The sequence below is a fragment of the Prunus dulcis genome, chromosome 7 (assembly GCF_902201215.1).
Source record: "Prunus dulcis chromosome 7, ALMONDv2, whole genome shotgun sequence".
Lineage (NCBI taxonomy): Eukaryota > Viridiplantae > Streptophyta > Magnoliopsida > Rosales > Rosaceae > Prunus > Prunus dulcis.
In genome coordinates, this window is record NC_047656.1 from 5,392,631 (window position 1) to 5,406,121 (window position 13,491).

At 45.4% G+C, this 13,491-nt stretch overlaps 1 protein-coding gene across 1 annotated transcript; it reads left to right on the forward strand.

Moving 5' to 3' along the window:
* Positions 1-11,033: 11,033 nt before the first annotated feature.
* On the forward strand, positions 11,034-12,544 carry LOC117635239 (receptor-like protein EIX2). The gene is made up of 2 exons (XM_034369592.1): positions 11,034-11,444; positions 11,666-12,544. Exons 1-2 carry the CDS (start codon positions 11,034-11,036, stop codon positions 12,542-12,544), a joined length of 1,290 nt encoding a protein of 429 aa, XP_034225483.1.
* The last annotated feature ends 947 nt before the right edge of the window (positions 12,545-13,491 follow it).

Sequence of the window (13,491 nt, forward strand, 5' to 3'; positions counted from 1 at the left end):
TACCCACATGACAATGACATCATTCTTCTTTCTTCTTTTTTATGGATCTGAACACGATGTCGTTCAGTGTGTTTTCAGAAGACCAAAAAAAGTTAGAAATCCTCATCTACGCTAACATAACGCCTCTACAACGAGGTAGCCGCCGTCTGCAAATCAAGCAAGTAAGGCCTACAGTTTTAAAAATGTTGATACCATAATCAGCAACCAATAAAGATAAACACGTGGACAATATTCGTCATCGGCAGAGGAGCCCTCGGCACCCGAGCATACCGATCGTAGATTGAAATCCAAAATGCCCATTGGACACTTGGCATACCCACAGTGAATATCCACAGTCCCATATCGAAATTCTACACAACTTGCAAACTTCCCAAGGTTTATAAAAGAAGCGCAATTCCCCAAAATGTAGGTAATATGAACTTTCGGCATACTGCCTATCGATCTGTCAGTTTAAGCTTACTAAATCTGTACTTACTTAAGCATCGGAGAGCCTTCGGCCGGTACTACATCGGTGCCATAAGGTCTTACCGAGCGTTCGTTATCTTGCAGACCACACACTCCACCAAGGCCCAGAGTGTACCGAAGGCCCAACATCATTAAGTTGAGCAGACAAAGTGTTAAACCATTTTTTCGCTTCAACAGTTTGGCGCCATCTATGGGAAACGATCTGAATCAACCCACTATCCCTAGAACATATGGGGACCACTTCAGTTGTCGAAAGATGGATTACCGTTCGAAAGGCAAAGCTGAGTAAGCCTCGCGCTGCCCCCTTGCACTCTTTTCAGTAATTCACTCGTGATTCAAACCACCGCTGAAGCAGAGCTTTTGGCCCAAATCACTTCTCTTCGGCAGGACATGGCTAAACTCCAAGAACATAAAAATCTTCTCTCGTCTAAAGTATACGAAACCCAGCAACTGCTCAATCAGCAACATACGCAAAATATCCAAACAAATCAATCCTTCCAGAGCCTGCAGACCCCTAGTCGGAAGAAGAAGAGTAAGAAGGTAGCAAAGGCAACACCTGCGCCCTTCAAGTAGTTGGTAGTTCCAGCACCTAAGGATCAACCACACCTACCGAAAAAGGTTTACTTCTATTGTCGCCATCAGATCAATGACCGGGATGCCGAAAGACAGAGATCTCAAATTAGAATCAATGCTCACCTAAGGGACTCGCGGATGAAAGTTTTGGGAAATAAATCACCCATTCAGAAGGTTCGGGGCTTGGACTCCACCGCTGAATCAGATTATGAGTATGTCCCTTCCAAGACCAAAGAGTCTACCTACCGTTTGGCAACACCANACGAGGTACTCTGAGGGCAGATTGGTAAGCCCACAGAGGCTTTCGGAGGGCCACGACTCCGAGAAAATCCGTAGCCGAGATCCCATAGTCCGACTTTTTTTTTTTCAGGAAGTCCAGAAGATGGAAAACGATCGAGTTCGTTCTCAGGAACTATACTGGGGAAAACTTCTACCAGGGCCGTTCACCGAACGCGTAAAGCACTCATGGCAGGATAGAGACATACAGCCTCTACATATACTGTTCTACACCGGGGTGGAAGATCCCTTAAGGCATCTCCATTCCTTCCAATCGGCAATGGGGTGCAAGGGACTCAGCGACGAAGGGCAATGCCTGTTGTTTCCGTCTGCGATTACTAGAGCGGCATTGAATTGGTTCTACCTTCTGGAGCCGGGAACGGTAGACTCATTCGACGAGTTAAAGCAGATTTTTCTTAACCACTTCATGGTACAGACGGACCGTTTGTACTCTGCCGACGACTTGTACACGATCCGGCAAAGGGAGGAAGAACCGCTATGGGAGCATGCTGCACGTTTCAGTCATGAATACTCAAGGTATCCGAAAACGGATGACAGGGCAGCCTACGGGGCCCTCAAGAGTGACCTTCGGTCCTCACACTTTCGGTACCTAGTGCACAGTAGCAACTGGCACACCTACGATGAACTAATAAAGTAAGCGGCAATCCACACTAAGGCTAAATATTTCAACACGAAATCCAGGCCTTCGGCTCGGCAGGAGGAACCAGCGTTGAAGAGTTATCCCGGGCAAGAATCTCCATAAGCCCCTAGGAAAGTTGACGAATCCTCGACAGGGCACAAATAGAAAGATGACCGTGACAATCGGCAGGAAACCCAAGGAAAGGAAAAGGAAGATACGGTCGCAATGACGGGCACCCTTACCGAATCCCGACCGCGCTCAGGAAGTCTTCACTTTGCTGAATACCACTTATGAAGCTGTGCTGATAAACGAACACGAGATCATACCAAGCCGAATCACCGAAAGCCTAATCGGTAGGACAATCGGGGTACCGACAAATTCTACTAATACCACCAGCACAGCAGTCATAACATTGAGGAGTGCATAAGCCTGAGAAAAATCGTCGAACGTTTGATTCGGGATGGAAAACTGGATCAGTACATTGCCAGACCACCGCAAGCACCGGTGCTGAACGGGAATTGACAGATCAATATGATCGGCACCATCAACGAAGGTCCCACACTGGCGGGCATGTCTAATCGTTCAGTAAAGCAATATGTACGGGCCCTGCACTAGCCTCAAATCTTCAGCATAGAAGCCAATCGGCCCAACAAGGTGCCTGGGAGCCCATCACATTTTGTGAAGAGGAGGAAAAAGGGATCCTTTACCCCTATGATGACCCGATGATCATTCGAGCTGAAATAGCCGACTACGATGTAGGGTAGGTATTGATCGACACTGGAAGTTTGGTAAATGTAATTTTTGATGATGCCTTCAGAGGAATGGGAATAGCCGATAGCCAGGTCAATCAACAGATAACGCCACTGCTTAGTTTCTCCAGGGACCTGGTCCAGTCGGTTGGCAGTATCAGTCTGCCCATCGCCTTTGGGGTTGCCCCTCGAAAAACAATGACCTATGACAATTTCTCATCGTTGACTGCCTGATGGCATATAACGTAATAATTGGATGAACGACACTCGCTAGAATCAAAGCGCACCTGTCCCCCCATATGTTGCTGATCAAGTTCTCGACTTGCAATGGCGCATGTGCTATCTGAGGAGACCAACTTAGTGCACGGACGTGCTACGCAACGGCACTAAAATCGATAGCTGTTAAACCTCCCAAGGAGACCTTGTCTGTCCAAGGAGCACCGAACGATAACGGGCCCGGTGATGACCCAAGAAAAGAAAACCCAACGCCACAAACACAGCCTGCCGAAGAGCTGGAACCCGTGGTACTAAGTGAAGAGCAGCCTGATCGGTGCGTCTGAATCGGCACTACACTCACCCTTCCCCTTCGGACACAGTTTATCGAATTCCTACAACAACATGCGGAGGTCTTCGCCTGGTCTTATGAGGACATGCTAGCATATCCCCTGAAATCATCAGCCATAAGCTCAACATCTCCCCCCTATAAACCTGTGAGACAAAAGCGTCATTCATACGATGCTGAACAGTACGAAGCCATGCATACCAAAGTCGACAAACTAAAGGCCATCGGCTTTATTAGGGAAGCTACATACCCTGTGTGGCTGGCGAACTCTGCAATGGTTCGGAAAAAAAAAGGGCGAGTGGCGAGTGTGCCAGGACTATACTGATCTGAACAAAGCCTGTTCGAAGGCCAACTCGTGGACGCTACCGCCGATCATGAATTGCTAAGCTTCATGGATGCGTACTCCAGGTATATATTCATGACCCTGCCGATATCGAGCATACGACGTTCATCACGGACAGAGGACTGTACTATTATAACGTCATGCCATTCAACCTTAAGAACGCGGGGGCAACGTATCAAAGGCTCGTCAACTGAATCTTCGCGAAATATATCGGCAGCACCATGGAAGTATACGTAGATGATATGTTGGTAAAAAGTAGGACTGCCGAAGAGCACGTACAAAATTTGGCCCTGATGTTTGATATACTGAATGACTACCGAATGAGGCTAAACCCAACGAAATGCGCTTTTGGTGTATCTTCAGGGAAGTTTCTCGGGTTCATGAGCAGTCAAAGAGGGATCGAGGCAAATCCTGAAAAAATCAAGGCCATAATCGACATGGAGAAGCCAAAGACATAGAAGGACATTCAGAGCCTTACTGGACATGTCGCCGCCTTAACACGCTTCATTTCCAAGGTTACCGATAAATGTGCGCCGTTCTTTAAAGCCTTAAAACGGGGCAAATAGTATATCACATGGACTGCCGAATGCAACAAAGCATTTCAAGACTTAAAGAACTACATGAGCAAAGCACCATTGCTGCCAAAGCCACTCCCAGGAGAGGTTCTATTTCTTTATCTTTTGGTATCTAGCACTGCCGTCAACTAGGTGTTGATACGCAAACTAGAGAAAGCGGAACTACCGATCTTTTATGTCAGTAAGGCACTACAGAGCTCAGAAAGTCGGTATCCTCTATTGGAACAGCTAGCCTTAGCCCTTGTAGTCTCAGCTCGCAAACTCCGCCCATACTTCTAAGCGCACGAAATTACGGTCTTAACAACCAACTGCTTCGGCAGGTACTCTAGAAATCAGAAACGTCCGGTTAATTGGTCAAATGGGCAATTGAGCTCGGAGAATTTGACACACAATTCAGGCCGTTGCCAATTTCATCTCTGAGCTTACACCATCGGTAGCATCCGAGCCAGTGAACACATGCACTGATACCGAAGAACTAGGCAGGCAGAGCGCCGAACGTTTTGACCCTTCTGTCCTCGTATGGGTACTGCATGTTGACGGTTTGGCAAATCAAAAAGGTTACGGAGCTGGTCTACTGTTAATTACACTAGACGGGGTCAAGATTGAATAAGCCCTCCGATTCAACTTCAGAACCTCCAACAACGAGGCAGAGTATGAAGCACTCTTGGCATGCCTTCGGCTAGCCGAGAGCATGAGTGCAAAATAAATTAGCATTCACAGTGACTCTCAGCTCATAATGAATTAGATAACGGCAGACTTCGCAGCCAAAGACGCCTCCATGTCAGCCTACTTGTCAACCACACACCAAGTGCTTCAGAAATTCAAGGCTTACAAGATTCGGCAGATCCTCAGGACAGAGAACAGCCACGCCGATGCGTTGGCCCGATTAGCTTCAGCAATCAATGACAGGGTCAGTAGGAAGGTGCAGGTGGAAATCCTAGCCCAACCTAGCATGGCAATCTCCGAATTATATACCGTACGGTATGAGAACACGTGGATGTCTCCCATCTATGCTTTCCTAACAAACGACACCCTGCCCCACATAAGTCATAGACCCGGAAGCTGCGATACCGGTCGGCATGGTACGCAGTCATCAACGATGTCCTGTACAAACGAGGCTATACCACGCCATATGTAAAATGCCTCACCACCGAACAGGGGGATTACGTCTTTCGAGAGATCCATGGTGGCGTATGTGGGGACCACTTGGGATCCCGATCGCTGGTACACAAGGCCTTTCGGCAAAGATATTACTGGCCGACTATGCATCAGTCAAGAAGTGCGACAAATGCCAACGATTCGGTAATGTGCCTCACATTCCTGCCGAGCTCTTAACGCCGATCGTAAGTCCATGGCCTTTTGCCCAATAGGGACTTGACCTAATCGGTCCAGTGCCGCAAGGCAAAGGGCAGGTCAAGTACGATGTGGTCGTAGTGGACTACTTTACCAAGTGGGTGGAAGCCGAAGCTCTAGCAACTATAACGGCAGCTGGAATAGAGGACTTCGTGTGGACCCACATCTGCTGCAAATTCGGTATCCCATATGCAATCATCACTGATAATGGTAGGCAGTTTGATTCGGAACTCTTCAGACAGTTTTGTACCCGCTTCAAGGTTAATTTGTTCTTCGCCTCACCAGCTAACCCCCAGTCAAATGGCCAAGTCGAAACAATAAACAAAATTCTTAAGAAATTGCTGAAACGGCAGCTGTACAAAGCCAAGGGAGTTTGGCCAGAGAAGCTTCCGAAAGCACTATGGGCCATTCGGACATCCTACCGAACGTCCACCAGAGAAACCCCCTTCTCTCTCACCTTCGGTTTGAAAGCTGTTGTCCCCATGAAAATCGGCGAGACCTCTTATCGAACGGAAAGCTTTGCTCCGAAGGCGAACGAGGAAGCATTCGCATTGAGCCTTGACCTAATTGAAGAACGCTGAGCGCAAGCCAACCTTCGGAATAAAGCATACAAACAGCGCGTCTCGATATTACGACTCAAGGGTCAGATCCCGCTCCTTTCGAATTAGGGACTGGGTCATACGCAAGATCTCTTTAGCAACCAAGGACCCCACAGAAGGGACCCTCGGACCTTCTTAGGAGGGACCTTATGAGATCATCGGTATCCTTTGATCGGGAACCTATCGGCTGAGAGACTCCAACGAAAAGACCCTTGGTCATCCTTGGATTCCCTAGCCTACGGCAGGTTAAAGTTGTAAAACAAAGAACTCTGAATATACTTATGCCTTCGGCATCATTTAATGGAAAAACCCTCGGCTATATTACTCATTATAAACTGTTGGTTAATTTGTTTAATAGCCTACGACAGTAAATAGTTTTGAGTTTGATCCTACCGATCGTGCCTGCACTTGATTAGCCATCGACAATTAAAGTACTTAAGTCCAAGTATCCTACCGATTAGAGGTTCACCTGGGAATCATTCTTTTACTTTGCCTACGGCATTAAAGTACTTAAGTCCAAGTATGCCATCATTCTTTTCCTTTGCCTTCGACATTAAAATACTTAAGTCCAAGTATCTTACTGATTAAGCCTTTTATTAGCCCTCGGCGATAAAATGGGTTAAAACCCTACTTGTACCAAAAGGGCGTCCACTCGCACTATTCTATCGGAAAATTTGATTCCGATTATACCAAGGGTGTTAGCCATTGATAACCATCATCTAATCAGTAATAAACGGAAAGTATATAAAAAATTTCGGCAATCAAAAAGATAGGCTAAACAGAATATTAACTATCAAAATAAAATTCAAATAGATGCCCTCGGCATCAAGGTGTTCAGAATGAGCTGCCTTATGGCAGATATAGAAAGAAATGAAATACACAAAGCTACAAAGCTAAAAGATCAAGCGGCAGCCTCCTCACCAGCAGCGTCAATGCCCCCGTTGGCAGCGGCATCGGCATGAACAGGGCTTCTTCCGGGGCATCTTCCCTCTCGTAATCTTCAATCATTTCTTCAGTGATGCCTTCCGGTAGAGGAGGAGGATCGGCAATGAAATTCAAGTTTAGCTTCTGCCCAGGGTTGTACCGTTTGAATTGGTAAAGCAGATCTGCCATCTCTGAGCCTACTTTTTTGTCCAGCAGGACGATGAACTCTTCTGATGAACGATAGCCCCTAATCGCCTCCCGAACGGCAGCATCAATTTTTTATGTCTTGGCCCACTCAGACTCCTCCAAAGCCACCTGCACTGCCTCCTTAGCCGCCTCGGCATCCTTTGCCGATGTTAACGCAGCCTCAAGAGCAACCCTCATCTCTGCCAGCTTAGCCTCGGAAGCTTTGAACTGCCGCTTGACGGCCTGTTTATCTTTCAGAAGATGGGCATGATCCTGGAGAGCTTTACCTACCTCGGCAACCTTAGCACGGCCATCGTCGTAAGCTTTCTTGACCCGCTTCATGCACAGCAACATGTCCATGGATGCCTAAAAGATAAAGACAGAGTCAACACAAGTATAGGAGCTAACGGTAATCATAAGTTTGGACAAAGGAAACTCATGGAAGCGTGCAGACGGAAGACGCGTCCAGCCTCCTCCCGAAAGAGCCTCTTCAGGAGCTCCTCGATTTCTGACAAGTACATCTACAAACCAAGGATCATATGGTTCAAAAACTAGACCGTTCTTGAAAGACAAGCAATGGTGACCGGTTTGGCAGGACCGTCATCGTTCTCGGCGGCAAAGACAGCCCTCGGCGTCTCTGTTTACCGCTCATGCTTTGGCACGGGCTCAGCATCCAGATCCACCATGTTGGGCCTCTTCCCCGCCGCCTTAGAGGCAACGACTTCGGAGGCCTGCCCTATCCTCAGCATCGCGACAGCTTCAGCAACATTGTTGGGCACGCCCTCGGCACTTAGCTGCCGCAACCGATTGGCAAGGGTCTGATCCTCGGGATCAACCTCAGCCGTTCGTACCGTGGCAGCTTTCGACTGTCGTTTCTTCTTCCCTTGTAAGCCCATCATAAGACGCCTCTTGGAGGATTCGTTCATCCTCTTGGCTTCGGCAGACCTTCTGGCATTTGTCACCATACAAAACAAGCATTTGATAAGAAGACAAGATGATATTAGCAAAACATACAAAGCAAACGAAGTGCACTTACTCTCGGCAGGGCTGATGAGGTGGGCTCTGATCAAGTTCTCGGTAAAAAGAAACTTCGGATACACCCTGTCAGCGGTAGGAGCCTTCAGCCTCACTCTATCGACCTGATGAATCTCAGTTTGAGTCAGGCTCGGCTCCTTCAGTTTACCTGCAAAAACGGCGAAGAAACGATTAGAAGTCCCTCAGAAGAGATACAAATTGTTAACCTAACGATAGGCATGTTGGTGACCTACCGGCGATTTGGAAGGTGGGGGGAACGTGGAAACGGACGGGCGTTCCCAAAGGCGATTCCTAATCGCAAGATAAAAGCACCCACTGATTCCTCCAAGGCTTTTGAGAGATCGGCACAGCGCTGACAAAGTGCCCCCGTTCAGAAGCCTTCAGACAGTTGGCCTGAACCCAGCCTCCATGATCGGCACACTTTGACTTCGTGACGCTGTACAGATAGAAGAATTGCCCGTAGAAAGGCTCCTTTTCCCCGGTAACATCGAACACCACAATCACTCCCATCAAGGCCACCCAAAAGTTGGAATTGAATTGGCCAGGGGCATACCTGATCTGTGCCAATATCTTCTGCATGGCAGGTTGTAGCGGCAACCGAACACGCTGCAGAAGAATGTCGGTAAAGAAGACGACTTCACAGTCCTTCAGTCTGCTGAGTGATTCGATAGGATCTGGGATCCTCATCCTTAGAACGGGTAATCTTATTGGGTTATAAGTAATCTACCCCAAAAAGATTTTCCTTCGGCACGCCTATGGGCACTCTAGGGTTTCCCCGATGAACTATGGTCACCCTCGGCTGGGATATAGGTTCGGCAGCTAGCTCTCAACGGCCAGATGTGGAGGTTTTCGATTGATGGCTGCTATGCTCTCCCGGCACCCGAGTGTCCCTCGTCTAGAACTCGCAGCTCTGATCCATGTCGGCATGACTATCGTCATGATACACCACAGCCAATGATACTGGTTGCCTAGTTATGAGTCCTTTCCTAATGCCATGGGTAGGAGCGGAGCTTGGCCCTTCACCAAGTATTTCGACATCCGTATCTTCTCCACCCTCGGCACAGAGGCCTACGGCCTCACTATATGTATCCCACTGATCGTCCGATGACTCCCCATTGAACACATTGGGTTCTCTCTCGAACGGAGACTCGCTATCAGACATCTACAAAAACAGAAAAAGAAAACTAAGGGCGATGCAGAAGACTAGCCTACCATTACCTACATCGCTACCTATGGCAACCAGACTACTGAACGGAACCCTACTTACTCAAAGTCGAGTCTAGCTCATGCCAAGGAAGGACGTACACAGTAAGAGTTTTGAAAGGAGTGCCGAACGGTACCTTATCTCGAGCTTTGTAGAACAGAGAAGCGGATTGACTTGCCGATCGTGCTGTTCAAGAATTGCCTCGATTGCCGACTGGTCACGTCAGAAATCCCTTGTATACTAATTGTTTGCTCAGAAATCGCCTTGGTTGTCGTTAGCTCTCGTCGAAAATTTCATGGACAAAGCTTTTGTTTCACTCACAAATGCAAAGTGAACTTCTCATCTGGAGCCACTCCTATTTATAGGACAAGGGTTTCCAACGGTATGCCTCGAAAAACCAAATGGCGCATTAATGGCGCGTCTCCGAATGAGCGAACACAACACGTGTCATTCATCATGTGGATGTCCGGACAGGACAGGGGGCACAGAAGACGAAGCACCTTTCTGTCCCATCGCTCCTCGAGCAAGCGACCCTTTGAGTCCCCCCAGACGACTGCTTTCGAACGAAGGCACACGGTAGAAAAGGATCAAGCTCCTCCCACAGCTAAGTTGCTGAATGGTAGAACAACATTTTTATTACCGAAGAAGATATCAAGTCCCCACTCGAGATGGAGGTAATATGAACTTTCAGCATATTGCCTATTGATCTGTCAGTTTAAGCTTACTAAATCAGTACTTACTCAAGTATCGTTATCTTGCCTATCGATCGGCAGGTACCACACCAGTGCCCTAAGGTCTTACCAAGCGTTCGTTATCTTGCAGATCACACGCTCCACCGAGGCCCGAAGCGTATCGAAGGCCCAACATCATTAAGTTGAGCGGACAAAGTGCCAAACCATTTTTTTGCATCAACAAAAGAAAAAGATGCTGCAGAACACGCGTTGATTCCTACACACAAAGCGTCCTCTGCAACTCAGAAATTTTTTCAAGAAGTTCCGAGCCGTGTTTGACCATAGTTTGACTCATGAGTGTCTTGAATGTGTCCAAGGCGTTGACCATGTCCGACGCGTGTCCGTGCCTTGTCCTAGTGTCGGAGGACGCAGAAACTCCATCTTATTGCCGTGTCCGTGCAACTTAGGTTTTTACATAAAAAACTTATAAACCCTAAACCCTACACCTCTAATAGATTATTTGAAAAATATGCGACGCAAGTATTCTTTTGACTGAAATTGCTACTTTCAACTTAATATAATCTATTTGTATTGAATTAATTTGATACAAGAGGTTTTATAATACATGTGAGGAAACAGAGACACTGACTTATGCACCAGACAAGAATCAATCAAGCTCCTTAATACATGGGAACTGCATAAAACAACTTGGAGAATGCAATATGCCTGGAATCATTCCCCACAATCTTGGAAATCTCTCAAGGTTGCTTTATCTTGATCTTGGTAATGACTTTAGTCACCCAATTGAGACTGACCTTTAGTGGCTTGCAACTCTTTCTTCCTTAAAGTACCTTAACTTGGAAGGAGTGAACCTTGCCATGGCTACATCCTATTGGCTTCCCACTGTTAATATGCTCACTTCACTTGTTGAATTGCATTTGCCCTCTTGTAGACTTCCCATGCTTCCTCTCACTCTTCCTTCCATCAATTTCACATCCCTTTTAGTTCTTGATCTCTCTAAGAATAAATTCACCTCCACAATACCTCCTTGGTTGTTCAATCTCACTGAACTAGAGATGTTGGATTTGACAGATAACAATTTGACAGGAAAACTGCTTGATTCTTTGGGATATCTTAAAAGCTTGAGATACCTCGACTTGTCGTATAACTCATTTCAGGATTCAATTCCAAAATCGATTGGAAATTTAACATCTTTGGAGGAGTTTGACCTTGCATGGAACCAAATGAGTGGGATCATCCTAGAAAGTCTTGGGGAGCTCTCATCACTGGTTTCATTTGATATCTATGGCAACACATGGGAATGTGCCATTACAGAAGCTCATTTCGTGAAACTTGGAGGCCTGAGAAGATTATCAATTGAAAACAATTCCCCAAAATTTCTTTGGTTTTCAACATAAGTTCTGATTGGATACCTCCTTTCAAATTAAGATCCTTGTACATTAGATCGTGCCAACTGTGTCCCAAATTTCCTACATGGCTTAAAAATCAGACTGACTTGACCACAGTGGCACTCAATAATGCTAGGATTTCAGACACCATACCAGATTGGTTTTTGCAGTTGGATTTGCAATTAGATTATCTAGATATCTCTTATAATCAACTAAGCGGCACGTTGCTCTCTTTAAAGATTTTAAGCTTGAGGTCAAACTCATTTACTGGAAGCACCCCTTTACAATTATGTGGGCTTTCCGCTCTCCATATATTGGACTTCCCACACAACAATCTTTTCGGAAATATTCCCCACTGCATAGGTAATTTGAGTAGCTTGAAATCTGAATTCACAAACAACGATACAGAAGTGTATGGTCATGAGGGAAGATTGGAGGTGGTGTCAAAAGGAAGAGTGCTTGAATATGACTCCATCCTTTACCTTGTTAATAGCATTGATCTCTCGGACAATAACTTGTCAGGAGAGATGCCTGTGGGGATAACAAGCCTAATAAAGTTGGGCACCTTAAATTTGTCCATGAATCATTTGACAGGAAATATCCCAGCAAATATGGGAAACTTGGGGTTGGTAGAAATTCTTGATCTATCAATGAACAAACTTTTAGGTTCAATTCCACAGAGCATGGTTTCTGCAACATTTTTGAATCATCTGAACCTGTCATACAATAACTTGTCCTGGAAAATTGCAACGGGTAACCAGTTTCAGACCTTTGTTGACCCATCAATTTATGAGGGCAATGCCAGTCTTAGCGGGTGTCTATTACCAATTGGTTGCCAAGACAATAAAGAAGCACCTCAAATTCCAAGTGGAGATGGAGGAGAGGATGATGATAGTAAACTTGAAAAGCTACAATTCATCATCAGCATGGTGATAGGTTTCTGGGGAGTTTTTGGGACTTTTGCCGTGAAGAGGTTTTGAAAACATGCCTATTTTCACTTCCTTGACAAAGTGAAAGATGTTGTCCTTGATTTTGTCTCAGCCATTCGTACTTATCTGCATAAAAGATCGTAGAGCACTAACAAGTTGCACATGTGAAACAGAGTGTTACCTAGTTGAACAAGGTGTAATAAAGCACATGTGGATACAAAATGGTTATTTGATATCCTAGCAGAAGATGTAAATAGGGCTTGTCAATGGGTAGGGTCGGGCTAGCCCGACCTAAATTTAATGGGCTTGGGCCGGGCCGGGATTTAAAGATGAGAGAGAAAATACCGGGTCGGGCCATGTCGGGTTTTCTTAGAAAATTCAAAACCCAAACCAGACCCATGGGTCGAGCTTGAGAAAGCCCATCTGGTTGGGCCGGGCCTAAACAGGCCTACTTCATCCAAAAAAAAAAAAAAATCAAAAACTTAATCATAAGGGCATTTTAGTCGAAATTTGAGATTAAACTCACTTAGTTCCAATATTTTCACATCAATCCAAATTCATAAAACACCCAATAAAGTCACACAACTTAATACGATTTTCCACAAAAAGAATAAAACCAAGTATTATTTTTGAGGTTATTACATAATTAGACTGTAATACGTTTTAAAAAATAATAAGTATCAAAAAAATATTTTTTTTAAAGGATGGTATGAATAAATATGCAAATATTTGGTATGCGTTCAAGAAAAGCATGATTATATTTGGTGGTACGATTATTTTTCGTGATATGATTATATTTGGTGATGTGACATGTTGTTCATCTTATATATATATATATATATATATAATTATTGAATTAATAATTGACACAAATTAATGTGCAAATCAACCAATTATAAACTAGGAATGAGTAGAGAAAAGTAAATGAAATGAAACAAATTATATATATGATTTAAGTGATATAATCCTAAACCTAAACTCTTATTTATACATAATTA

What these genes read in the sequence shown, in the direction of transcription:
- LOC117635239 (XM_034369592.1), top strand. Translation starts at nt 11,034, where the DNA reads ATGGCTACATCCTATTGGCTTCCCACTGTTAATATGCTCACTTCACTT. An exon ending in TTGGGGAGCTCTCATCACTG is followed by an intron (nt 11,445 to 11,665) that starts GTTTCATTTGAT and finishes CTTAAAAATCAG; the next exon opens with ACTGACTTGACCACAGTGGC.